At 42.2% G+C, this 27,956-nt stretch overlaps 1 protein-coding gene across 2 annotated transcripts; it reads right to left on the bottom strand.

Annotated features, from left to right (window-relative positions):
* On the bottom strand, positions 1-27,460 carry MYBL2 (MYB proto-oncogene like 2). 2 transcript variants are annotated; one of them, XM_081949360.1, is made up of 14 exons: positions 27,160-27,460; positions 24,830-24,917; positions 23,630-23,698; positions 23,346-23,438; positions 21,787-22,007; positions 21,525-21,681; positions 20,364-20,630; positions 18,661-19,047; positions 15,671-15,810; positions 14,081-14,180; positions 13,289-13,402; positions 10,521-10,637; positions 5,660-5,788; positions 1-4,065 (listed from the first exon to the last, which is right to left on the bottom strand). In XM_081949360.1, the coding sequence occupies exons 1-14, from the start codon at positions 27,177-27,179 to the stop codon at positions 3,937-3,939; spliced, it is 2,031 nt and encodes a 676-aa protein (XP_081805486.1). In that variant the 5' UTR covers positions 27,180-27,460; the 3' UTR covers positions 1-3,936. The 2 variants fall into 2 exon arrangements, with proteins under 2 accessions (XP_081805486.1, XP_081805485.1); XM_081949359.1 differs by having other exon boundaries at positions 3-4,065; positions 20,364-20,633; positions 27,160-27,455.
* Between the last annotated feature and the right edge of the window lie 496 nt (positions 27,461-27,956).

Here is a 27,956-nt window from a genome sequence, read left to right as displayed (position 1 = left end):
ACAAGAATTATTTCTAGGTATATACTACACAGGGCTGGGAAAATATCATCTTGCAAAAGAAACACAGCTTGAATCTTAGGAACGAACTGCAGAGATATGCCTTCCGAGTAGAGGGAGAAACAGTTGAAAAAGACTTAATAGTACTTCTTTCAGACCAAATGTTGCAACTTGACTGCCCATTTCAAGATGCAGAGATTTCAACAACCCAGACGCCCATGCCCCAAAACTCTGGAAGGATGCTTCTTGATGAAAGTGCTTTGTTTATGATAAAAGTACAGCCATAGCGATACAAATTATTTTTTTCCAATTAAGGTTCACAGTACTTATCTTTTTGTAGACTTCCATGTCCCTCTCTAGTTTTGCAAGTCACTTGGGCCCCTGTAAATTGCATGACCTTCACAATACAGATCTGTCTTCTTTTGTGTCTAACCAAGAAATAGGAATTACAATCCAATAGCAATAGTTAATATATGCTGCTTCATAGTGCTTTACAGCTCTCACTAAGCAGTTTACAGTCAGCATATTTCCTCCAACAATCTGGGTCCTCATTTTACCCACCTTGGAAGATGGAAGGCTGAGTCAACTTTGAGTCGATCAGAATCGAACTCCTGGCAGTGAGTTAGCCTGCAAAACTGCATTCTAATCACTGCGCCACCACGCACATGCTGCCCTGGCCCCTAAGTTTAAATATGAAACCTTGTGTATTTGTATCTAATAAAAGTGTTGCATTGGTAAGGATTTAGAAAGATTTGCTGTAAACAAAAGGCACATTTAGTTTGGGATCAACAGTACATCTTTATCAAACAGCTTACGAGATACTAAAGCAGAATAGGTAGTTAGGGAATCTCACATGCACACCTGGACAGAAACAAAGTCATGGGCAGTCACAAAAAAAGGCCTTTTAACAATTGTCACCAAATTGTTATTTTTAATCTCACAAAAGGAATATTCATTTCAAGAGAAGCAACCCTTCACTGCATTTAATTTACAGCAGATTAAATCAAGTATAATTTTTGTTCTCATCCATCTTTTTCAAGACTGTCCCCAATATGCTAAGCAGAATATTGTCTGATGCAACAAAACACATTTATCTTGGCTTAACCCATGCATTCTTACCTCTAGCCCAGTACTTTATCTGAAAACATGGAGTAGCTCGTCCTCCTTTGCAGTGATCCGTTAATGCTTTCACATCCTTGTTTGCCTTTTCCTTAAAATTCTCACTAGTAAGCCTACCAGTTATGGTTTAAATTTCCCTAGCAAACCTCACCTGCTCAATATTCACTCAAAGGTAACCTGTCCTATAGGTATAGGCTCAGGGAAAACAAAGTTTGGCAGACTTCAGGCAAGAAATATTCCCATTAAAAGTTAATTGTTTTCGTTATTAGCCAGGCTCTCTGCTCAATCCCCTTGAAATTTGTTCATCATTAAGTCTTCCTTTATAAGCAATAAGCTCATACAGCAGAATATGTTGGTGGAATCAGATTTGCAGAATTAGCAATAGCATTTAATGTTCCTCTTCTAATCTTTTAATTAGACAGCTCCAGTCCAAACCACCCCCACCCCAATTCTGAAATATGCAGTGATGGCAGCCAGTTTTCCAATATGCTGGACCTCAACTGCATTGTTGCCAATTAATGTATTTAATAATCAACTGGCTGGGGGGAATGTGTTAATTGAAGCTCAGCATATTTGAAGGGCCATTTCATCGTGGTAAGAAGTCTGCAAAAGCGCTAATGCTCAGCCAAAAAAAAAATAATCTTTCCAGTTTTCCCCAACCTTATCCGGCATTTTGCATCTTAAATAGAAAGCAGTATTTCTAATTGTTAGTCCTTTTTTATTTGTATCTTTTCCATTCCTTCAGAGCTATACGGCTTGCCTCACAACAGCCCTGTGAGGTAGGTTATGTACAGAGATAAAGACTTGCTCAACAGCAATCATAGCAGTGTGGATTAGATGGCATAAATAATGAAAGAAATCAAGAGGATACGGCTGGTTCTGAGGGGAATCCAAAACAGATAAAGAAATAGCTTAACTAGGCCTCTTGAAGACTTACAAACAGCTGCAAGCTTAAATTTTCAAGAACTTATCAGGCATGATTGATATAATTTCACCATGTAAGATGATCACCAGCTTTGCTACTCAGAAGAGATGCCTTGTGGCACGGGTGTCAAACTCGTCACATCACGTTGCTGTCACGTGATGTTTTGCAATGTTTTTCCCATTTGCTGAGCTGGGGTGGGCGTGGCCTGTGAGTGGCGCATCCGGCCCTCACGGACACCAGTTTAACACCCTTGCCATGTAGCTTTTCTTATTTCTATCTACTGAAGTTTCTGCACCTCACAGAAATAAGAAAAGGTTTTGATTTTAACTAAGGAAAATCCTATTTTCAAAAATGAGAACTTAATTGACTCTTCTTCCCTGGAACATCTGTATTTGATATAATCAATTATCAGTTTAGAGAATCTCCCATATTCTCAGTGGTTTAACCTCATGCTAATGTCATTCAGACTTTTTCTCTCCCCGTATTTTTCTTTCCTGCCTTACACAAAGTCTTGGAAATTCAGACTTCAAGGGTCCCAATTAAGATATTGATTTACAGACATCAGAGACGCATATGGGGTGACTGACATTTAAATGCAAATGCGTATTTAAAATATTCAAGTACTTCTGAGAAAGGCTTTCATACTGATTGAGGTTCATATTAAACATTTTTTGCAAAAGCAAGCCTACGGATCTGCCCCTGATAATAGAGATGTAGGTGTACCACAGTTATGTTTCCCTGTCTATTGCACCATGGACATCAACCTGTAGCACAGCAACATGAGCCTTTGCCCTAATAACACAGGTTTGCAATTAGCTTCAGGCACCCGGAAGCTGAGTCAGTTAACAAATATGATTTGATTTGGCAGGATCTCTCCAATCACCATGATACTCTTCAAATGAATAGCACAAGCCACAAACAGGCACAACTTATCCCAACCACTGTTCTGCCTCCTTTACTGTACACATCAACAATGGGACCCATTTCATTTGCAAGATTACACCAACATCGTCTTCTACAGCAAAACTGTGTATGTGGCTTTCAGACATTGTCAGAAGCAAATTTACACCGACTGTAGCTTTTCTTGTGCAGTATGTACCATGCCTTCAGGTTTATACAAAAATGTTCCCCAAAGTCTCCTAGAAGAATGTGCACCCAATACAATCGTTTCTTTCAGTAGCTGGCTTGTTCCTTAGATGGATTTATATTAGTCTGCGCTAGAGCAATATGTTGACATCAACACCCTCTGGTGGACACTGGAGATATTACACAAACTAGGTTTGTACGTTGTGGCTTGCTTTATAAGTAATCCCGGATTTCCGTAAGGAGCAACAGATGTTGACAAAAGATAAAGGCAGTGATTGCAGTAGTTTTTTAGTCAAAAATGCTCTGAGGAAGTGGTTTCAATGTTTCATAGTGTATCAGATCATCTTCTGGGTTCAGTCTAACGTTCACAGATACATCCACCTGATAATAGGTAATCTTCCTTTTTATCCGAATCCGTTGCCCCAACACTGCAAAGCTGAACAGAGATGGTGGAAACTAACCAGATCTAGACATCCAGGTTTGTCTCATCAGTGTCCAATCATTCAGCTCATGGGTCCCACTTGTAGGTTAATCGAAGTCAAGGACAAAACAGTATCTGTTTCCACTTATGCAAATGGCCTAGGAAGTACGAAAAGGGAGAATGGATATTTCTTTGCACTTAGGGCTGCCACATTCTTGGCATTCTGCTAGGCCCAAATTTTCTACACCCCACTTAGAATCAGAAACTCAGTTCAATGCAAATCTCAGAGGTCACAAAAACGAGAAGTTGTGCTGAAAAAGTCAGTTATTTTCTCTTTCCACCACTTCCATATATTCCCAAAAGCAGAACTACATATTATTAGGGGCTTTCAAGATAGGATCAATGTACGAGATGTGTGATTCTGCTTCAAAACACCCAGGACTTGACGCGCTTTGTCTTGCATGATTAACTGATCTTTGGAACCACCACAAGCCACAGTTTTCCAAGCACTGGACATCTACAAAATAAAGAATATAAGGACATCTATTGTACATGCATCCAAATGATTGAGAAATACATACGAATACAGATTTGGGGGGGGGGGGGAACCCACCTTGATTTAATGTGGTATGAGATTCCAACCAATTATCAACAATCTGCCATTAAGTTGACCAAAGCTACAATGAATTTGTAAATGTCCCCAAAATGATGTTATTTCAACATACAGGTAGGCCTTGACTAACTACAGTTCACTTGATTCCCCCTCGCACATATGTGTTAGTCGTTCCCGACTCTAGGGGGCGATGCTCATCTCAGTTTCAAAACTGAAGAGCCAGCGCTGTCCAAAGGCGTCTCCGTGGTCATGTGGCCGGCATGATTAAGCGTCGAAACCGCACAGAACACTGTTAGCTTCCCACCAAAGGTGGTCCCTATTTTTCTACTTGCATCTTTACGTGCTTTCGAACTGCTAGGTTAGCAGAAGCTGGGACAAGTAATGAGAGCTCACTCCATTATGCAGCACTAGGGATTCAAACTGTTGAACTGTCGACCTTCTGATCGAGAAGCTGAGTGTCTTAGCCACTGAGCCATTCAAAGTTACAACAGCACTGAAAAAGTGACTTATGACACTTATGACCTTTGCAGCATCCCCATGGTCACATGATATACATTCGGATGCTCGACAACTGATTCACATATACGAGGGTTGCAGTATTCCGGGGTCATGCGATCACCTTTTGTGATTTTTCTGACAAACAGCGTTAATGGGGAAACCAGATTTACTTAACAACCGTGTTACTAATTTAACAACTGCAGTGATTCACTTAACAAATGTGGGAGGAAAAGTTGTAAAATGGGACATTCACACTTAACAAGTGTTTCACTCAGCAGCAAAAATTTTGGGCTCAGCTGTGGTTGTTAACAGGAGAATTATGGTACCTGCATCCTTATTTCTAAAGCAGATAATAGCCAATAAAGGGAAACAACAAATTGGGAAGGTAACTGCCTGCTTAAACAAGAAAATGATTATTTTTCCTACTGAAGCCGACTGCAGAACCTTTGGAATATTTCCATTTTTAATTATTGTTATCACACAACAGATTTCAAACCAGACCACACATCAAAATGGCAGGAGAATGAAGCTTATGAAAAGTGCAGTGGCGTAGAAAGAAGAAAAGAATAAAAACAAAGCAATGCATTTGTAATTGACAGACATGAAATCATTAAACAGGGAGACAGAATTTTTGCCATGGAATTTTTGCGCTGTGGCAACCATTATATTGTCAAAGCAGTATATAGTAAACTGGGTTACTTAAAAAATAATGGCTGACCAAACTTTATAATCAGTTTCAAAGTGCAAGAGTAAGTTGACACACAATGACAGACAAACTGCTTCGACATTGTGGCACAGAAAACTTCAGATACGTCTAAGCAAGGCCTCAGGAGACATGTTCAACTTGACTGAAAGGTGGTTTTCATTCTTGATTCATAAATTTAGAGATGGATCTTATAATCATATAACTTGCTAGGAGCCCAGTAGAGATTTAGAATCATATTTTTCAAATCCCTAAGATTGTGGCATCTAGCAAATGTCCATGACTACCTACACTTACCAGAGCTGGTACCCTGAATTTATTTTGGCTTCTTCTGGAAGATGACACCTTCTCAGTCTTTATGTGCACAAATCCTCTGTTGAGTAAACTGTTGTCATTCTGGCTGCTTGACAAGGAAAAGTTTAGGGACTGCAAAAGAAAATTCACATATCAGTCAACCAATGAGAAAAGCAAGAGTTGCCATAAAATGTACTTGCTGATTTCTTTCCAAGCCATTCCTATCAATCCATTATAAAGCAAGCAAAACAGGCATTTGATGTAATCAGGAAATGCCCTGATCTTTCAGGCATGGTATCGGTTTTCCAACAGGAAAAATGATTTATTTGCAATACTTTACTATGTTCAAAGTAATAATTCATCAGCATACAGTTAATCCTGGATTTAACAAACATTCATTTACTGACCACTTAAAATTACAATGGTGCTAGAAAAAGAAAGGGATTTATGCTCATTTTTCACACTTATGACCATTGCAGCATCCCTTTGGTCACGTGATAAAAATTCGGATGATTGGCAACTGGCATATATTTAGGATGGTTGCAGTTTCCCAGGGTTGTATGATCAGGTTTTGCAACCTTCCGACAAACAAAGTCAATGGGGAAGACAAAGTCACTTAACAACTGCGTTACTAACTTTAAGTGCAGTGATTCACTTAACAACTGTGGCAAGAAAGGTCATAAAATGGGCCAAAGCTCACTTGACAACTGTCTCACATAGCAACAGATAATTTGGGCTCAATTGTGGTCGTAGGTTGAGGACTAAGAAATTTCATAACAATTACTCCTGAGTAATGCAAAAGATGATAACAATAACAAACAAGGCTAACAGACCTATTACCATAATTCAGAATAAACCACCACTTTCCCTCTAGAAAGCTTCACGGCCGCCTTGAAAGAGGCGGTGGTGAGACCCTTGCTCAAGAAGCCTTCCCTGGACCCTACGGAGCTGGCCAATTATCGTCCCGTCTCCAACCTTCCCTTTTTGGCGAAGGTTGTAGAGAGTGTGGTGGCTTCTCAGTTCCCACGACATCTGGAGGAGAATGATTATCTAGACCCGCGCCAGTCCGGCTTTCGCCCTGGGCACAGCACTGAGACGGCCTTGGTCGCATTGGTAGACGATCTCTGGAGGGCCAGAGATAGGGGTTGCTCCTCTATCCTGGTCCTATTAGACCTCTCGGCGGCTTTTGATACCATCGACCATGGTATCCTGTTGCACCGACTGGAGGGGTTGGGGGTCCGGGGCACCGTTTTGCGGTGGTTCGGCTCCTACCTCTCCGGCCGGACGCAACGTGTGTTGGCAGGGGGGCAGAGGTCGACCCTAAGCCCCCTTACTTGTGGGGTGCCACAGGGGTCGGTCCTCTCGCCGCTCCTGTTCAACACATACATGAAGCCGCTGGGTGAGATCATCCGTGGTTTCGGGGTGGGATATCATCTGTACGCTGATGATACTCAGCTGTACATTTCCACCCCGAACCACCCCAACGAGGCCATCGAAGTGATGTCCCGGTGTGTGGAAGCCGTACGGGTCTGGATGGATGACAACCGACTCAGGCTCAACCCTTCCAAGACGGAGTGGCTGTGGGTTCCGGCCCCCCGGTTCAACCAGATAATTCCATCTCTGGCCATTGGGGGCATTCAACTTGCCCCCGTGGAGCGGGCGCGCAATTTGGGCGTCCTCCTGGATGCCAGGCTGTCCATGGATGAACATGTGACAGCCGTGGCCAGGGGGGCGTTCCACCAGGTTCGCCTGGTGCGCCAATTGCGCCCCCTATTGGACCGGGACGCCTTACGCACAGTCACCCATGCGCTGGTGACGTCTCGCCTGGACTACTGTAACGCTCTCTACATGGGGCTCCCCTTGAAATGCACTCGGAGACTGCAGTTGGTCCAGAATGCGGCCGCGCGGGTGATTATGGGGAGTACCAAGTACTCCCATGTGACACCTCTCCTGCGCGAGCTGCACTGGCTCCCTGTGGTCTATCGAGTGCGTTTCAAGGTTTTGATTACGATCTTTAAAGCGCTCCATGGCTCAGGACCTAGTTACCTGCGGGATCGTATTCTGCCCCATACATCCCTACGACCCATCCGCTCGCACAGAGAGGGACTTCTCCAGGTGCCGTCTACCAGACAGTGCCATGGGGCGGCGCCTAGGAGCAGAGCCTTCTCTGTGGCGGGCCCAGCCCTGTGGAATGACCTCCCCCCGGATATTAGGACTACTACTGACCTCCGCTCCTTCCGTGTCAAGCTCAAGACCCACCTTTTCCAAATAGCTGGCCTGGCTCGACCATAACTTAGTAACGCTCCTGATGGGTTTTTAATTTGGTAATTTTATTAGGGGATTTTAAATTGTGTTTTTTAACTGTCTTTCACTTAAGTCCATCCTCCTCCATGCACATATGTATATGTCTCTGTTTTTGTATATATGTTTGTCTTATGTGTATTTTTATCTGCTTGATTGTACGCCGCCCCGAGTCCTTCGGGAGAGGGGTGCGGCTAATCAAATAAAATTATTATTATTATTATTATTATTACCATATTGGCTGCAAAACTTCCTGGGAATCATAGAAATAGCAGGCTATATGTCTCCCTGGTTTAGCAATTCATAAGATGGCTATGGGCTGAGTAACTGTGGTATGAGCTTGTATCTCCAGCTTTAAAAACTACTGTAATCAAATGTATTAATATGTTGCTGAAAAAAAGCACATTTGTTTAATTTAACTTGTGTAGTGCTTTAATTGGACAGTATTTTTCCCATCCAACAGACCCAAGGACAAAGTCAAGATCCCATCTGGTCCAGAGTACAAATAATTCACCTGTGCTGGCAGATTACCACACCTAGCAGCTTAATATAGATTTTAAATGAAATGGGAAAGAAAGCGAACCTCTAATCTACCACTATAAAAAGGTAAAGGTTCCCCTCGCACATATGTGCTAGTCATTCCCGACTCTAGGGGGCGGTGCTCATCTCCGTTTCAAAGCCAAAGAGCCAGTGCTGTCCAAAGACGTCTCCGTGGTCATGTGGCCGGCATGACTAATGTCAAAGGTGCATGGAACGCTGTTACCTTCCCACCAAAGGTGGTTCCTATTTTTCTACTTGCATTTTTACATGCTTTCGAACTGCTAGATTGGCAGAAGCTGGGACAAGTAACGGGAGCTCACTCCATTACGCAGCGCTAGGGATTCAAACTGCCGAACTGTCTGATAGAAAAGCTCAATGTCTTAGCCACTGAGCCACTGCATCCCTTTCAATATACCAATATACTGGAGTATTTAAGAAGAGGTTCAGCCTTTTCTCACCCCACAGCTACTATTTGACTTGCCTATTTAAGAAGAAAGGAAAGCACTGCAACATTGTGCCTTGAACTCCCAATCCTTGCAGGCAATCCAAAAGTACATTACATTGCCAAAAAAGTATTCGCCCACCCATCCAAATAATCAGATTCAGTTGTGAGCGAATACTTTTGGCAATATAGTGTATGTCATGGTTGATGGCACCAAAGGCTAATGGGAAATCAAGCAGCACAAAGAGGGTTACACAGAGCAAACAAGTGTCTCAACACAGGTGGACCTTGTGAGCAGCCCATGCCTGAGAAAACCTAGATATTCTACTTCCCCCAGGGACTTCTATTACTTGTCATATCACTTTCTCCACAACCTTCCCTCCAAAAGGGAAATTTGGGAAAGTTATCTAACACAGGCAGTTCCAGACATGAGCTCTTAAGCACAAGAGGTATCACTATCTCCTCCAAGATGACTGGCATATCCTTTTCAGATAAGGTGTTTAAAATCTAGAAAAATAGCACCTACTAGGGAAGTTGCTGCCTTATTAAAAGTAATGAATTGAATTCTTGTGCTCCAAGAAAGTTTTTGATCAAAATTGGGGCATTTTGCTGTTTTAATGAAGTTCCACATACATTTTTCTTCAATACCATTAACATTTTCCTACTCTAACTCTTGAGTCTGCAATCTCCCGCCTCATTTTTTTCTCCCTACCCAGAATGTGTTTATTATATTTTTATCTGTAATAAAATTGAGCCACTTATCTGCAGGCTGAGAAATGTGGTTGCTAAAAGCAGCGTGGGCCCAATGCAGCTTTCCTGAAACTCAACGGAGACTAACTATTTTGCAGGATGGATGATAATAAGCTGCTGCCTTCTAATTTATAGCATTATAGAAAAGCACATTAACAAGTCAAGTATCAATTACTACATCAGAATTAACGGTGCACAAATACACATTAATTTTTTTAAAAAAAATCATGGGAGTTTGTTGTATTTTATTTTTCAAAAAAAATACAGTTTCAAGGTAATTCATTAGCATAAACAGACAATACCTAACAGTTCTCACTAATATGCTTAAGTGCTCTTACAGAAATTGCTGCCAGAAGGAAATGTTTCATTACCATTTCCGGTACTGAAAATTGCAGGGAAGCACAACGCACTCATAAAGTACAAGCAAATGCTATGAGAATGAAAAACTATCAATTCTCAAAGTACCTAAAAGAAGGGCAACTTCTAAAAAAAGGGGGACAATTCTTTTTCACGAAATGTTACCAGGTTTTATGTAAAATAGAAGTCTTTTGCCAGCATTTGCAAAAAAACCCAGAACTGAAAACATTAAGACTTCTTAAAGCTAAATTTGTCTTATGAAACAGGAAGAGTTTAAAGTGTGTGCATATAATTATGCCTATACATGTACTGCACATTGATCCATTGTGTAAGAACATATGAAATTGCCTTCTGGAAGGACAAAGACTGGGGAGATATCAACTTTCCCATAGCAATGAAAGAATATTGTAGCAAGGGAGATATTTTAAAATCGTTACGTGTTACCAACTTACTCTCTTTGGGATCACAGCTCACCTGAGTTCTTTTGAAGCAAATAGGGTTGGCCACAGAGGAAACAGTCAACTTCAAGTCTTCATCAATAACATCCAAAGCAAGGGATTTCCTGACCTTCTTAATTGGACTCCTGTGCAACTGAAAAAAAGCAATGGAATCAGGATATTAGCTTTAACCAGGATATTAAAAAAAAAGTCTGGGCGCCAGGATTTGTCAGATGCTAAATTTGACTTGTTGTGAATTATTTCAGAAACCTAAACAATCTGGACATGAATTAAGTTTTGGAGAATTAATTCATTTGCACATTCTTGTCACTAAGATCCTTTCAATGCCGGTGGGCGGCAAAGAAAACCCAATGCTAATAAGATTTTCTGAGAAATAACAGCACACCAAAGCAGGACAATATTAAGTCAAGCAAACCACGAAGATTAATGCCAAGCCTGCCAGCTCCAGCATAAATTACAAATGGACAAATGTAACAAGGCTTGTTCAGTCAATGCCCTAAACTTGAGGACTAATTGCTACAATTTAGAATTCCTGAAATCTTAAATTTAAAATACCCAACCATAACCCACACTTTTTGCAAATTCCAAACAAATCTTTTTACCAAAAAGAAATGCTCAGTGACATCTCAAGAGTTACCAGATTTAAAAGTCACAGTCCTTTATCAGTTTTTAATAACACAGAGATTTAAAAAAAAGATAGAACATGGTTCAAAAATACTTGGGGCATAACAGATAGTTTAGTTTAGTTTAGTTTATTAAATTTATAAACCGCCCCCTCTCCCCGAAGGGACTCGGATATATTTTGTAACAGTCTTATTTTCCCCTTTGGCTCATCTTCAGATGACTAAGAATCCTGTAATGCTTTAGAAAGAAAAGTAATTTGCCAAGTACGACTCACTTTGACACGTGAGACAAAGATATTGCACACAAACTAGACCTTGGCAGCAATCCAGCACAGATGAGACCTTGGCAGCAATTCCAGCACAGACAAGACCTTGGCAGCAATCCAGCACAGACTAGACCTTGCAGCAATCCAGCCTGCCAAGAGGACAAGACCCGATAGCTTCTCCAGCTCTGGTAAATATGTTGATTCCTGCAAACAGCTTGCGGAAAGTCCCTCCTTAAATACAGTCTTGAGAGGAGCCTAATTACAACCACCTGAGTTCAATTATCTCCTGTAACTGCGTAGCTGTTCTTTACGTCTATTAGCCCTTCGTTGCCGGGCATCCAGAACCACCTCCCTTGTCTCCTCCCCACTGCTCCAAGGCATGACTTCATGAGCACACTCCCTTTGGCTTTCACCGCTGCTCCATGCCTCAGGCGCCTCCTGGTGGCCAACCAGCCTCTCTGATCCCTGCTCGGAGTCGGAACCCTGTCCAGCGTCCTCCACATCTTCCAGAGCCGACTCATAAGGCCCCTCACTGTCGGAGTCTGGTTGCAGCTCTAACAGCTCCTGCTGGCCCACAATACACACCATTCTATATCTAGTCTGCTAGAGACATAGACTTTATAGTCTTTGAGGGGGTAAAAAAGAAGAATTTTTCTACTTCATTGTACATTGTGCATAATGAATTATGCACTAACCTGTCAGCAGATTCCAATTGCTTGAGCTATAATTGTTCCTTGTCCCAAACCTGGATAGGTAACCCGTTGTCCTCAATTTCAAATACCCATTAAACGCAAAAGTCAGACTAAGTCATCCAAAACAGTTTGTTCTTTCCTCCCCGGAAACTAAACCATTTCTTCCCTGTCTCCAGCCTCCTTCCTGGGGTCTTCCTAAAGACCCCGGACAGATGAGCCACAAAGGGCATCAGCAGGAATAAAGATTCCATCATCCTGCTCTTCAACCTGGCTAGCTTCTGCAACAAGAGTTCTGATATGCAAAGGTAGAGCAGTGGAAAATTAATGCTCGACTATGAATTTTAAATCAAATACCCCATGGGGCTGTGATGACCCAGGGCATGACACAAAGGCAACACAGCCAGAGAACCAGTATGAGTCCCTTTATTAATACCAACTGTGCCCCAACATCCCTTTCAACTCTCTGGCTGTAGAAAAACTATTCCACAAACCTATAACAGCCTTTGGCTGAAAATACTTCAGTTCAAACATTGTAAGCAGAAAACTTCCAACTATAAATCCAACAAGGCAAGGTAAGGTAATTAATCCAGCAGGGCAAGCAAGATAAGGAGTTCCAGAAGTGAAGTAGCATGGCAGTAAATTAAACCAGTTGGGAGGATGCCAGGAACTCAGATAAGCAGTTAAACTCAACATTTATTCCCGACAACTGCCCCTCCCATTTTCCTCTCCTTTAAACTCCATCCCCAGGTGTGCCTTGTGAAGGGAATCGGGGCCCTTTCCTCCCTCATAAGCCACACAACCCACGTCGCTCTCTTCTCCATTCTTCCCTGCGTCTACTAGGATGAGAAGAGGGTGCGCCATGGTCTTCATCTGAACCCCCTCTCCCTTGTTCTACCTCTCCCCTGCTCAGCCCAGCCTGACTTTGCCCTTCCCCAGTTTCTTCCACAGCCAATAGAGCTATTCTCCCGCTCTCTGTCAGCAATTCATCTTCCCCCTCAGATTCAGACTCCAACGGGGCATGACAGGGCAAGTGAAATGGTGTGGGTTTGCACTTGTATTTTTAAAATTTGCATTATCTGAGAAAAGAAGTTCATTGTGACATCCCAACCAGTATGGAGCAGATCTAACTCTAAACTTCAAAAGTTACAAGGACAATTAAAAGGAAAGATAACTTTTAGCAGACATGCTTAATCAGATGCTTACACCCTGTTTTCTCTTCTGTTTCTCTGGCTTCACGTCATCTTCTACAATCAGTTCCATTCCAGCCTCACTCCAGAGTACTTCTTTCAAATCCTCTTCAAGATTAGGTGTTTGGGGCTACAGTTTGTGATACAAAGTGGGGTGGGGAGCCAACAAGTGGGGTGATTAGTAGCAGAATCATGGCTAAACATTTGGCATTTTGTTCTTTACCCTGAAGGAGCAGTTCCACTCATTTCTAAAATAGTAACTTTGCCCACAGATATTAATAAATTTTATCTGATTTATTTCTAAAGGCACATATTTAGAAGGGAAAAATCTGATTCCCCAAGAAAGCAGGAGATAGAGGGTAGCACAAGAGCTTTGTAGAGAGTTGGGAAAATTGAAAGGATTTATATCACGATCTCCTGTCTATGGTAATCACTATTACATCTTAAAACCAAAGCAATCAACTTTTGATTTTCAGTCTAATTTCAAAAGATCTCTGTAAAATAATTAATTCAAGCCAATACCCTGGCAGCCCACCATATGGGCAGAAATATGGAATTGTGGAAGTAATCACAAGGATCATGTAGTCCAATTCTCTATAATGTGTAGGAAAATTATTTAAACCAACCTTGAGAGAACATAAACATGAATGGGAATCGAATTTAATCCAGAAGCTGGAATCAGTTTCTTATTAACCTTAGACAAGATATCTTTTTGGACTCCATTTCTTGAGGCATATTAGGGAATCATTAATCTAGTGGGGGGGTGAGATACAAACAGAAAGGATCCGTGAATTGGTTCAATACATACCAAAGGCCTTATTGGGCCATATTTCTCTAGAGCATTCTTAAAAGGAGTTGGTGTATGAGGTGTATTGTCAGCCGTATATTTCTGATCAGGAGTTACAAATCTGAAAACATACATGCAAAAGAGTAAAGCACTGTCGTTTTTAAATCCAAGACTGGATTCAGATGAATGGCAAAAGAAACAGAGAAAGTACTATTAACTTTTGGGACCTTAACCTGAGTTGATTTAACTCATGAGGAGGCAGGACTGCTAACCCTAATGTATCATCCCCTGCCAGCCCACATCACCCAATACATTTACATCCAAAGTAGTTGTAAAGGAAACAAATCCTGACAATTTATATATTTATTAAATTTGCCTACTGCCCATCTCACAGCAATCACCATAAAAGCCACGGCTGCACAGTGGTTAGAAATCAGTACTGCAGGCTACTCCTGCTGACTGCTTGCAATTTGGCAGTTCGGATCTCACCAGGTTTAAGGTTGACTCAGCATTCCATCCTTCCAAGGGGGGGGATGAGGACCCAGATTATTGGGGGGCAATATGCTGACTCTGTAAACCACTTAAAGAGGACTGTAAAGCGGTATATACCGTGTTTCCCCGAAAATATGACAGGGTCTTATTTTCTTTTTACCTACAAAATATGGCTTGTGCTTTATTATGGAGGGAGGGTTTATTGTTTTGGGGTTGCCGAGCGGCTGCTCTCTTGTGAGCAGACTCCCAAAGAGCCGGGCACAGCCTCATGGGCGAATGGCTGTGTTGCGCTGTCACAACAGCGCAACACAACAGCCATGAAGCAACCACGCTCATGAGCATCCACCTGGCAACCCCCCTCTTCAGCTGGGCACAGCGCTGCTCACCAACCTAGCAGTATTCTGAAGGCGCCAAGCAACGCGATCACCTTGACCTCCCCCCAGGTTCACGCGGCTTGGCACCTTTGGGATACTGCTAGGTTGGTGAGCGGCGCTCTGCCTAGCAGGAGGTGGGGGGGGGGGTTGTCCAGGGGGCTTATATGCAAGGGGGGGCTTATATTTTTACCCACCAGAAAAATGTGGCATGGCTGTATTAAGAGGACATGTCGTATTTTCGGGGAAACACGGTAAGTCTAAGTGCTATTGCTATTTGTAGTAAGATATTTCCAATGTGCGTTATTTCACGTTAAAGCATACAAAAAGTTCCTCTTGTTTCACTCTGATCTCCTGTATGCTTTGCCTAAGGCCTCTTGGATCAGAAAGTGCATTGCGGGAGGGAGAACGACCTCCCCCCCGACATTCGAACCACCACCGACCTCCGTTCCTTCCGTCAAAAGTTAAAGACTCACCTATTTCAATCAGCTGGCCTGGCACTCTCTTAGTTTTACCTCCCGGGGATTTATTTTAATTGGGTTTGGGTTTTTAATTGGGGATGTTTTTTAGGATTTTAGAATATATTTATTTCTTGTACAGCCTATCTCCTCCATCCAAATGTATTTAATTGTTTTATGATTGTATTTTTATCTGCATTGACTACACCGCCCCGAGTCCCTTTTTGGGAGAGGGGGCGGTCTAGAAATCCAAGAAATAAATAAAATAAATAAATAGAAAGGAGACTTACACAGAGGTCTTCTGCAGTAGTGGGGTCTTATCCCTGTGCAGTGGGGTTGTCACAATCACCTTCTGACTGCAAACGGGTGTAGAAGTTAAGGAGGGGTTCTCCAAATCAAAAGTGTCTTGTTTGGTCCATAAATTCAGGAACTGCAAGGCAAAAGAAGTTAATATTTTATTTTTCATAAAGGAGTAAGAATAGAATAGAATAGAATTCTTTATTGTGATTGGACACACAAGAAATTTGTCTTTGGTGCATATACTCTCGGTGTACATAAAGAAAAATAAAATAGAATACATTCATCAAGAATCATAAAATACAAAACTTAGTGATAGGTTACCAATAAACAATCAAATTATACTAGGAAACAAATAAATCTATAAATTTTAATGATACAAGCAACATGGTTATAGGCATAAGTGGAAAGAGATAGGTACTCTATTTCCCTGAAAACAAGGCCTCCCCAGATAATAAGCCCAATCAGGCTTTTGAGCGTATGCGCTAAAATAAGCCCTCCCCAAAAATATTGCAACACAGCAGCAGCCGTGAGGTGACCATGCTTGCCGCCTCCTGCACCTCAAAAACAATAAGACCTCCCCCAAAATAAGGCCAAGTGCATATTTCGGGGAGGGGTGGTGGTCAAAAGAAAATAAGACCCTGTCTTATTTTCGGGGGAACATGGTACTAGGAAAAGAGATAATCTCAAAGCAATTTGATGAATGTTGTGGAGAGAAGGTAACAGGATGGAGGGGAAAAGGAAAACACTAATGTAATTCCTCTTCCAAGAACTTCAGAGGACTGAGCAGCGTGTCTGCTCCGCAACATCCTGCTCCCTCTCCAGCATGCTCACATCCACACATGTTCCAGTTTGGATACTCAGTGCCAAAAAGGTTTGCCATCTCTGCTCTGGAGCTCACAAAAGGAAGTTAGATTTGTGGCCCGATTTATTTCCACACATTGATATGTTTCCCCTCCATACTAATCTGGAAGAGTTGGCATAGAGGAGAACTGTTAGTTAACCTTTGCCCTGCCCCAGGGCAATTGCCTTGCTTCCCAGTTGGGCTCAAAAATTGCAAATAAGCCCAGCTTTTTAAAATAGAGGGAGAATCCCATAGGAAGGAATTGTTTCCTCTTCTTGGCCTCAGGCTTGGAGTAAAAAGCTATAATTCAATAGAAACACATTAACAATTCCTGAAAATATTAGTTGAAATTGTGTCAGTCGGCATTGGATTTAATAGAATGGACTCAGTAAAATCAGCTTATGAATAAAAAGAAGAAAACACCTTTTTCAAATCATTTCTCTTACTTTGAGACATGGGAACGGAGGTTAACCTTTATGTGTAATCCAATGCCAAATTTAAATTCCTGTAGCTTTTAATACCAAATTCTAATTTTTAATTGATATCAGGTCTGCAAAGAATGCATTTTCAAATCTTAGAAACTGATATAGCAGGAGAGCTCCCGTACTGGCCATAAACATGACACAGGATGTCAGTATGGAAGCACTTGGTAACAGTTTTACAACAACAAACATCCAACAGCATTTGTCTATGTTCAATCATCTGTAAGAAGCAAGATCCTCAGGGCACTTTCTATCTTAAAAGTTATTGAGGCCAAGCAAAAAAGGCCCAAGTTGCTAGTGTTGGGGCTCATAAATTCAAAAAAACCACAAAACTACAAAACAAGGCTGGAAATGAAGGACAATATCCATCTCAAGTAAATGCCTAACCCAGGCGTGTCAAACTGGTGGCCCGTGGGCTGGATGTGTTATGTGCAAGCCATGCCTGTCCAAGCTCAAAGAAGGGGGAAACATCACGAAGTCATGTGATGGCAACGTGATACGGCGAGTTTGACACCTGTGGCCAATGTAAGAATACATTCCAAGAAGTCCATACAAATATCACACATGGAGGAAAATCTTTTGTAAGCAGAAACTCAAGAGGAAGAACTTGAACAAATCAAGCCCAAAACAATCACTGATGGTATTTTACCAACTTTTAGAGCCACAAGATGTCTGTATTCCACATCTTAAAGTTGCTGAGGTCGAGGAACACTTCTTAGGGATAAAAACAAACAAATATGGTGCAGAAGAAAACAGGGTGCCGTAAAATGAGAATCGGGAGGCTATGATGTACAAGATTACCACAAGTAGTCCTTGACTTACAATTTGTTTTATGACTGTTCAAAGTTACAACAGTGCTTAAAATGTTACTTGCAACTGACTCCCTCACATTTAAGCTTGTTACAGTGTCTCTATGGTCACCACTTCTGATCATCCCAGGCGGCTTCCAACAAGCAAAGTCAATGGAAAAAGTTGGATTGCTTAATGACTGCGGCAAAAAGGTTGTAAAATTGAACACAATTCATTTAATGACTACATTGTTCAGTGAAGGAAGTTCCCGTCCCAACTGTGGTTGTAAGTCAAGGACTACCTGTACTGTAGAAAAATTGCCTTGGCTTGCAAAAGATTGTCACCCATTTCTGATTTTATCGGGATATAAGCAGGCCAATTTCTAACATTTAAAAGCACCCGGAATGGTATTGTGTATCATTTTCATCTCATATCAAGCTGGATTTTCCTCAAACTGATGCCCTGCGCTACAATTACAACATCCAAAATCCCCAATCAGTTTGGCCAGTTTCGGTCAAACTGCCAGCAATTCTGGAAGGTGCAGTTTTCATCAAATTAAATAACCAGATAGGAAGATAGGAAAAGATAACCTAATCTTTCCTGCCAACAGCCCAAAAGTCTATATAAATTATATATGGTAGTTACTGATGACTGATTTTCCTTAGTCTGAATTCCCTTCTTCAAAGTAGGTTTCAAATGCAGTCTGACACCTTTTCACTCCAATAAACACACATTCCACCCAAAAGAAGATGCTGTCAATCGTCAAAATTGATGATTATATCATTAAACGTAAGAAGTCACCATGGCACAATTAGCCTTTATCTTGTTCTTTTTTTGTCCACCTCGTTGCCAGTTCATTCCAACCTACCTGGGATGGTGAGAACGGCAAAGTTTTGACAGGCGTGCTTTTAACCGGAGTGTTCTTGGGTGTCATACAGGAATCAAGGAAGGAAAGGCTTGTATTGGTGCCATTCTCTAAAACTGGCGAGAGACTTATTTTCCTCTTCTTTTGCCTCTTGAGCACGGCAGTGGGCGTGCCAAAGCTCATGTCTGTGCAAGGTGAAATGGGGATGAGTTCACCCTTACTCCCTTTGCTGAGATCCGAAATGGTGTGTCCATCTAAACGGTACTCTGTCACATTCTGCGATGAGCAGTAGGGTTTTATAGAGGCTTGCCTCTCTGGACTATTGCTACTACTTGCCGACAGATCATCAGGTAAGTCAAACTGAGAGAGATCACACCAGCCATCCGGGTCCTGCCAAAATAGGAATGTTCAGAGTAAGTTCCAGGTCTAAGACAACACTGCAGATAACAAACAGAGGAAGAGGTAAAAAAAAATTCTGCTCATAGCTTTGGGATATGAGAGTGTTTTACTATCACAACAGCTGAAATCAATCTGTAAGCCTCTTATGGAGGTTTCTAGATCCGTGATGGCAAACCTATGGCATGCATGCTAGAGGTGGCACGCAGAGCCCTCTCTGTGGGCACGTGCGCCGTCGCCTCAGCTCAGCCAGTCAGTCGTCGGGTTTCCAATACGTGCATGCGCGTATTGCCAGCTGGTTGTCAGGTTTCCGAGGCGCACATGCATGCTGGTCATCGGGTTTCTGGCGCTCTGGCACCCCCACGCATGCCTTCTGGTTTGGGCACTGTGCCTAAAAAGTTCGCCATCACTGTTCTAGATCAATTTCCTGCACTGCTTGAGCGCCTGTTAGTAGATAGATTTTGAGTACACTAAAGACAACTGAGCCAAATCACCCAACCAGCACCTCTAAATTAGATGTAGAATTTGGATTTTCTCCATTCATAATCTAGTACCTTAATCATTATATTCAGCTTATGGAAATGGATATAACCAGTGGTCACATATAAATCAGCAAACCACCAATAAATCCCAAAACATTAAAATCAAGTCAAAATCAGCAAAGATATACTGTATACACATTCAAAGGTACATTTACAAAGTTTAAGCCAATAAAAATGGAAATCAGATTCACTACAGTATCCACTGAGCCCCCCTCCACCAAAATGACTGTTTCTTTCAAATAATCTTTCCTATCGCATTCTCTTCCTGCCCTTGATTATAGTTAAAACTAGCTGATAACCTTGTTATTTATTTATAAGGGGAAAATGTCCGGACCAAACGTAATTTCTAATGTTGGATTTTCCCCCTTTCCAGAGGGAGCCCCATTATGGAGTACTGTGAAGCCATTACCATGGCAACTCTACTGCTCTGTACAGTAGAAGCCATTTGAAGGCATAACAGGCTGTATCGTAACAGAACACACACCCTGAGGGGCATTAGGGGTGTCTTACCCCTACAATATTTGTTTCCAGAGAGTAAGCCATCTGTGTACCAAGTTTGGTTGAAATTGCTCGAGGCATTCCAGAGTTATGTTGGAACACACACACAAACACAGCCATTTTTATATAGATAGATTTGGCAACCTTAAAATCTATAGATTTGTATCTCCTTTGCTGGCTGCGGAATTCTGGGAGTCAAAAGTCTATAGATCTTAAGGTTGCCTAATTTGAAAAATACTGAGGTAGTTAATCAAAATATTCATGTCTTACAGATTCGATCATGTCCAGGGCTTCTGAAATAGCTGGAGCTGGAGCAGTACATAAATAATTGCTTCCTTCAACTACCCATGTACACACAGGACTCTCATTCAAAGGATCATCAGATGCCATGGTTTCTGATGCTTCATTGGTACTGGGTTCCACTAGGCTTTCAAGCATTGGCTCAGATGGCAACATCTGCAGGTCTGCTGGCTCATCATCAGCGACTTCTTCCTTCTTTACTTCCAAAGTCTGGACAGGCCAGTTGGTCAAAAAATGCTGCTGTGGGAGAGAAGTGAAGATTTGTATCACTATAAACAAACACATACCTTATGTTCCAAGCTGTGGATTGCAAAATCAGAGGTTGGAAGAACACAAGTAAAACCTACAGAAAACAATCTTTTTGTAAATCCAGATGTTGGATTTCAACTCTGTCACCACCGATATGGTCAAAACTGATCGGCGCTCCTTACCATATTTCTGAAACAACAGTCACTTCAATGATTTAAATTTTATTTTCTTTCTTGCTTCCAAATGCTGCCTCCCTCCTAGCCCTTTACAGAGCTAAGCCTTGCAGAAAGAAAAATTACATCCAAATCTCAGCATTCTGGAGATAAAATATTTCATTCTACCTGGAAACCTTCTGCTTTTCCTCCCAGACTGCAGTGATTTAGCAATTCTGGGTATAGCTTGTAGTTTTCTGGAATAAATCCTCTAGAAGACAAAGTGATTTGTGATGTTCCAAGAGTGACCATTCATGCCATGAAAAAGAATACCGTGTTTCCCCGAAAATAAGACAGGGTCTTATTTTCTTTTGACCCCCGAAATAAGCACTTGGCCTTATTGTCGGGGAGGTCTTATTATTTTTGAGGTGCAGGAGGCAGCGAGCGTGGTCACCTCGTGGCTGCTGCTGTGTTGCAATATTTTGGGGGAGGGCTTATTTTAGTGCATGCACTGAAAAGCCCGGTTGGGTTTATTATCCGGGGAGGTCTTATTTTCAGGGAAACAGGGTATTCCAGAAACACTGTACCTTACAATTCTAACCCTAGATACACGACGTTGCATTTTGCACATCCATATTTCATCAAACACTACAATAATAATCTTCTTCAAAGCTAAGTTTGTTATTCAAATGTTCTGTAGGCAGCTGAAAGATAAAATGTTTTGCGCTACCTGATTTTCCCCTTCTGGCGTATTTTGTCCTTCCTTGCCTTCCACCTCCACAAGCAAATAAAGAGGTTTGGATTCCTTTGCTTCATTAAGGAAGCCTCCCGTGTCCACCTTCCTTTTGATTGTAGAATTCCAATGGTTTTTCACAGCATTATCAGTCCTTTAAGCGTAGATGATAAATACGTGCAGAATTAGCCAGGAGAAGCAGCAGCAAGCAAGCACTGCTATTCTGAAAGATGGCTGCTTCAACAGCCTTTAAACATACCTTCCAGGGAGCAGCTTGGCAATCTCAGCCCACCGGTTTCCAAGTATCTTGTGGGCGTCACATATTATGCGGTCTTCCTCTTCCGTCCAGGAGGATTTCTTGACTTCAGGGTTCAGGTGGTTGTGCCAACGTTCCCGGCATTGCTTTCCTAGCCGGCCTTTCAAATGCTTCGCTATGAGCGTCCATTGCTTTGTGCCGTATTTTTTCACCAATTCAATGACCTCATCACAAAAATAAAATGGTTACGTTTAGTTTTGTTTACTGGATGCACTTTTGATGATTGACATTCAGGCATTATACAGGAATCTACGGTATGTAGAAAGATGCAGTTAAGCGTATTGATCTGAAACCAGAAAAAATTATGTTGGGCGTAATACAGGAGGGTTATGACAAAGGGACCACATATCTAGTTTTGCATGTACTGACAGCAGCGAGGATGGTATTTGGAAACTATTGGAAAAATGAGAATACCCCATCAGAGAAGGGAGATAATTCAGAAAATTTCAGATTGTGCCGAAATGGCCAGATTAACTTTAAAAATAAAAGATAAAGAGGACACAGAATATTACTTGATATAGAATAGATCTTTTGAATGGTTGGAGACAAGAGGTAAAAATTAGATGAAAAAAGATCACTGCTATGTATGAATTAAATACAAAGATGATTTATAATTATAAATACGCCAATATAATCGAACAGAAGTATAAAAAAGCCAATATAAAGAGAAATTTAGCTAAAACTACTCTGACAGATTATTATTATTGTTACCAGTATATGTATAAATATAAATATATACCGGAGAACTGGTTCGGGGGCGTGGCAGGCCTGGGTCGCTGCCGGTTTCAGCAACCCAGGCTACCAAACCACTACCGGTTCGGCTGAACCAGTCCAAACCGGTAGGAACCTACCCTGGTGTGTGTATGTGTGTGTGTGAATTCTTTACCTTGTTTCTGTAAATTATATACCCTGACAATGCATTGTATTCAAAATATTTATGAATAATAAAAAAAAGAGGCAGTTAAGGAGGTCCATGCATTTCTGATCCACTTTGGGCTAAAGACACTCGTTTTTGTTTTTAGGCTCTCTTTAGAACTGGAGAAACCACCCCAACTTGAGGATAAGGGTTTAATATCTTGAAGGGGCAAACTCAGCATTTCAAGGCATAACACTTTCTCAAAAAATTTAAAAAATTGCCCAACATTGGGGATATGATAGAGGCTACAGAAGGAGCATTAGACAGCCCAGATAGTTCAAACTGCAATAAATGTTTGGATTCTCTATTACACTACAAGATGTTATATTGTGTGAAGGGGAAAAATATTTGAATTGTATCTCTTATCTTCCAACTAGAAGTTGCACTCGGGCTGACATCCATTATACTTGTACATATAAACCTAGATTTCCTGCCAATGTTCTGGCTGGAAATTCTGCAAGGGTCGCTTGTGAATTATGCCCAGCAATTCCTCCACTTCTTATATTAGGCAACCTGGGGTTCCTTATCACACAGAAGACAGTTTCAGTTCCTCAGCTCCAAAAGTAACTACTGAACAATGAATTACCTTCTGATCTTCTTGTTTAGTCCAGGGCCCTTTCACAAGAACAGGGTTTAGCACTCTTAGCCAGCGATACTGACATTGCTGTTCAGTACGGTTCTATGAGCAAATTTAAATAGATTTATGTTAAATGAAACATTAGTGGGACAGAAATAAAAATCGAAAGCAAGAGAGACATGCATTAGCACTTTAACCAGCAGCTAAATTTCTGCAAATTTGGTTTTCAATTGTTTCTGCAGATAGGGAAAACAACAAGAAGAAAGCCTATTCAACTGAAAAATTCCACTTACAGGAAAATGGCCTGCTAGGAATTTCCAGTCATGTCCAAACTGTGTCACCAGAGAATTCAACAGCTCATCCTAAAAAGAGCAAGATTGTCAGTATATGTCAAAACCTAACACAAAATAAGAAACAGAATCTTGAATTCTTACGTGATTTAACAACACTGAACAACTATCCATAGGTAGGTTACACTGCTATTACAAAGTATACAATGCAGCAGGAATAGCACATAGGATCTGATAGAAGCAAATGCTTTGTCTAAATGGCCAACATTGATGTATGGAGAAATATAAAACCTCAATTGCCCCCTTCAAGAACTTTCAAGATCCCTGGACTTGATTGTAGGTTATACAATAAAATATTACCTTACAGAAATTCTAAACACACAATGCATGGATTTTATAACAGGGAGCAGAAAGAACCGGATAGGTGTATACAATTTATCAGAAACAAAATGCCTCTTTAACTTTTGCCCTGGATTTCGCTTCGTAGGAAAATATCCAAATGAACATTACAAACAGAAGCATCATAAGCAAATACAGAGCTCTGGTAAATATTTACTATCCAAAGAGCTGACTCATAAATGCATCTTTGGTATTACTGATAGTCTTTGATTTACAACCAAAATTGGGAATTGATTTTCTGTTGCTAAGCAAGGAGCTTGTTAAGTGAGTCATGCCAAATTTTATGAATTTGGCCAAAGTTTAGAGAATCCTGTAGTTATTAAGTAAATCATATGATTGTTAAGTGAATCTGGCTTCTCCCGCTAAATTTGTCCCAAGTCAGCTAACTAAGTCACAAATGGTGATCACATAACCCTGGGACACAGCAACCATTGTAAATACATACCAGTTGCCAAGTGCTACAACAGTTTTAAGTATGAGGATCAGTTATACGTCACATTTTCCAGTGCCATTGTAACTTTTGATGGATGCTTAATAGTTGTAAGTTGAGGACTATCTGCTTTTTTCACTTATAATTTGGTCAATAACAAGACCTGTCTGTGTTCCAACTATTTACTGGTTTGTGAGAATGTTAAGCATGTTTTCCTTTTAATAATTCAAAAGCAGTCCTGTTTATTTACTATATTTGTATCCAAAAGTGTCAGTGGATCTTTTCTTATGCATTTACGTCATTCAGAATCACACACCTGCTTGGCCCAAGGCCAATCTCCCCAGTTTTTTCTTTATGAATAATACAATACATACTTCTTCACGAGACCACTTGACTTTACATCTGTTATCCCGTCGGTCTATCACATCTGAATCCTGGTAAAGCAGTTCTTCTTGCTCTTCACTATTATAAACATGTATTAAAAGAGAGAGAAATGTTATATTTAAGCATTCACTTACAAATACTAATTCATTTCTATCTAGTTTAGCAAAATAAAACATTTCAGCAAAACCTTCACCTGCAAACACTCAGTTCTTCAAATCACTGGTATCCCTATACACTGGACTAATCCATATATTGCTCTGGAAGCCTAAGGGAAAAATTTACATATACATTCTATAGCCATCCTGATGTTTCAAAATGTCTTCACAATGAAGCATTAGTAACACTGATCTCATTTCATCTGTAAATCTGCCAGTTGTCCACATGCTTGGAACTTTCTCTTTGGAAACCCGCCAAAGCCCACGCCTGAACAGCTTCCGGCTTCCTATATTCTAACTTGCTTTTTGTAACCAGAAACAGGATAGTATTATTGATCTAGAACAGTGATGGCGAACCTATGGCACGCGTGCCACAAGTGGCACGCGGAGCCATTTGTCAGAGCACGCGAGGCGCTGCCCTGTCAGCTGGCCAGCGCGCATGCGTGCGCTGGCCAGCTGAGTTCACCTTTTTAAAAGCCATTTTTCGCCTTCCCCAGGCTCCAGAGGCTTTGTAGGAGCCTGGGGAGGGAGAAAAGAGCCTCCCCCGCCCTCCCGGAGGCCCTCCGGAGGCTTCAGGGACCATCCGGAGGCTTCCCTGAAGCCTTCAGAATGCTTAAAACCACCCTCCGAGCAAACCGGAATTGACTTCCGGGTTGCTCGGAGGGTCGTTTTAAGTGTTCCGGAGGCTTCAGGGACCGTCCGGAGGCTTCCCTGACGTCTTTTGAGTGCTTAAAACCACCCTCCGAGCAAACCGGAAGTGACTTCCGATTTGCTCGGAGGGTGGTTTTAAGCGTTCCGAAGGCTTCAGAGAAGCCTCCAGAGGGCCTCCGGGGGGGCGGGGGAGGCTCTTTTCACCCACCCCAGGCTCCTATAAAGCCTCTGGAGCCTGGGGAGGGCGAAAAAAGCATGTAAAAATGGAGGGGGGTCGCGCCTTGTGCGCGCATGCGCACTGGGGGGTCACATGTTGCATTATGGGTGCGGCACGCCTGCACACGACCCCCCTGCGCTCCCCCCACTTGTGGCACGCGAGCCAAAAAAGGTTCGCCATCGCTGATCTAGAACCTACCCCAGAATCCTTGCAAAATCCTGGGAAACAAGGCCAACAAGTCGAATTCATTCCTATCATGAGATCAGTAGCTAAGATATTTGTTTAACCTGACAATTTAAAACAGAGCCTTTCACATTAGAGTCTAATGTGCTATAAATCCATACCCAGAGCATTTAACTCCTTGGGATTTTAAACAAATGTTGACTCCATCATTACAGTACCTCTTACAGGCGGAGATCCCACTATCATGGTTTCAACTGCTCCCCCCCCCCTCCCATTTCATCAAAATCCTAAAACTATGTACTTGAATCTAGCTGCCCAGGGTAACCTTATTAAGGTCATCCCAAAAGGTGCTTTTTCAAGAAGTAACTGGACTTTTCTGCTTTTTCTTTGAAGGTGTTTGGCTTATCTAGGAAGCTTCTTGCTTCTGTAGAGCTGAAGAAGCCTCTTGGGTGAGAAGCCAAAGGTCTTCAAAAAACAAACAAACCAGAAAGTCCAGTTGCCTCTTGAAAAGACACCTTTGGGGACAACCATGACTTGGATGACTGAGAATCTCCATAGACACTTATGAACGTCATGAGCTAAAGCCACGTTTCTTGCAATCAGGAGTCACTCCTTTGGGGATGGAAGGAGAAGGAACCAAGGTTGGAGAGAACTTCCCTTCTCAACCCGGAGCAATGTGTCCTGGACAAAAAGGGCTATTTTCCTCGCCTTCCCCCCCCCCCCCCCAATCCCCCAGCCACAGCCTGGAGGGAAAAAAGGGCTCCTTTTGCCGCCCAGGCGAGCCATTTTAAGCTCTCCATTTCAGATAACCAGCAGCGTCCCCCTCCTCTTCCTCTTCTTCCACCCCAGCAAGGTAACCTACGGGCACCTCTGCCACGTTTGGTCCATGGGTTCATTCGCTTCATGAACCCCACCACCGGGAAGGGGATAGGGGAGAAGCGGCGGGATAAATGGACGAAACGGGAGCAAGCGCTTTCGGGTTGGGGAGAGGAGGAGAGAAGGAAGGTGGGAATTGGCTCCAGAAAAGGCGGGAGGGGAGAAGCAACACCCCCACCCCCATCCCCGGTCCCTCTCTGCGCAGCCCTCCTAAATTGCACGGCTTCCCGCAACTCACCCGCGAGCCCGACGAGACATTCTGCCTTTTGCAGGAAAATCATAAACCAAGCCAGAAGTTTTCAAATGACTTGCTTTAGGGAAAAAAGCTGCCGAAAAGGACCCGACGGAGAAGTCGCCGCCGCCGCCAGGGCTGCTGCGCCAAAAAATGCCGCTTAAACCTCCCCAAAGCACTCGGGCGCAACTGCAAGCGCGCTCGCCGCCTCCCGCCCGGGAACCCAAAAGCGGACTTTTTCTATCTCGCGCCAACCCCGCCGCAACCAGCCACCTTTTTCCGGCGTGATGACGCTCCGGATGACGCAGCCGAAGATCCTTCTTAATAGGAAGGGCGGGTTGGTGGGGCTGGGAGAAAGTGGCGCGCGCGGGCAAGTTGGAGTTTTGTGTTTTCCTTTATAAGAAAGAAAGAAAACCAAAACGTTCTTGCAGTGCTCGACAATAAAAATATTAAAAATATTACGGCCTCTGGTAAGCCAAGGCAGAGTCAGCCACGCATCCCTGTAAAGTTGATAGCTTCAGGCGGCTAAAATGGATCTTTTTAGTACGGAGCATTCTTATCAAGAAATTCTAAAGAACAAATAAAGAGCCAGGAATTCATATCAAGCCAATATATTTAGCTCACCTGAGTGTAAGGTAACTATTTCGAATATGCCAGGGCGTTTCATCAAGGTTCATAAAAGGGTATTTACGGTACAGAAATGGCTAGTCTTCCCAAAAGAAGTACGCAGCGCTTATTTAATACTATTAATAATACTACAATATAACAATGTCTTAAGCCATAAAGATTTCGGAAGGCTACCA

The sequence above is a fragment of the Natrix helvetica genome (assembly GCF_964273705.1).
Source record: "Natrix helvetica genome assembly, chromosome: 3".
Classification (NCBI taxonomy): Eukaryota; Metazoa; Chordata; class Lepidosauria; order Squamata; family Natricidae; genus Natrix; species Natrix helvetica.
The sequence above is the reverse complement of the archived record's forward strand: the minus strand, read 5'-3'. Positions and strand labels throughout refer to the sequence as shown.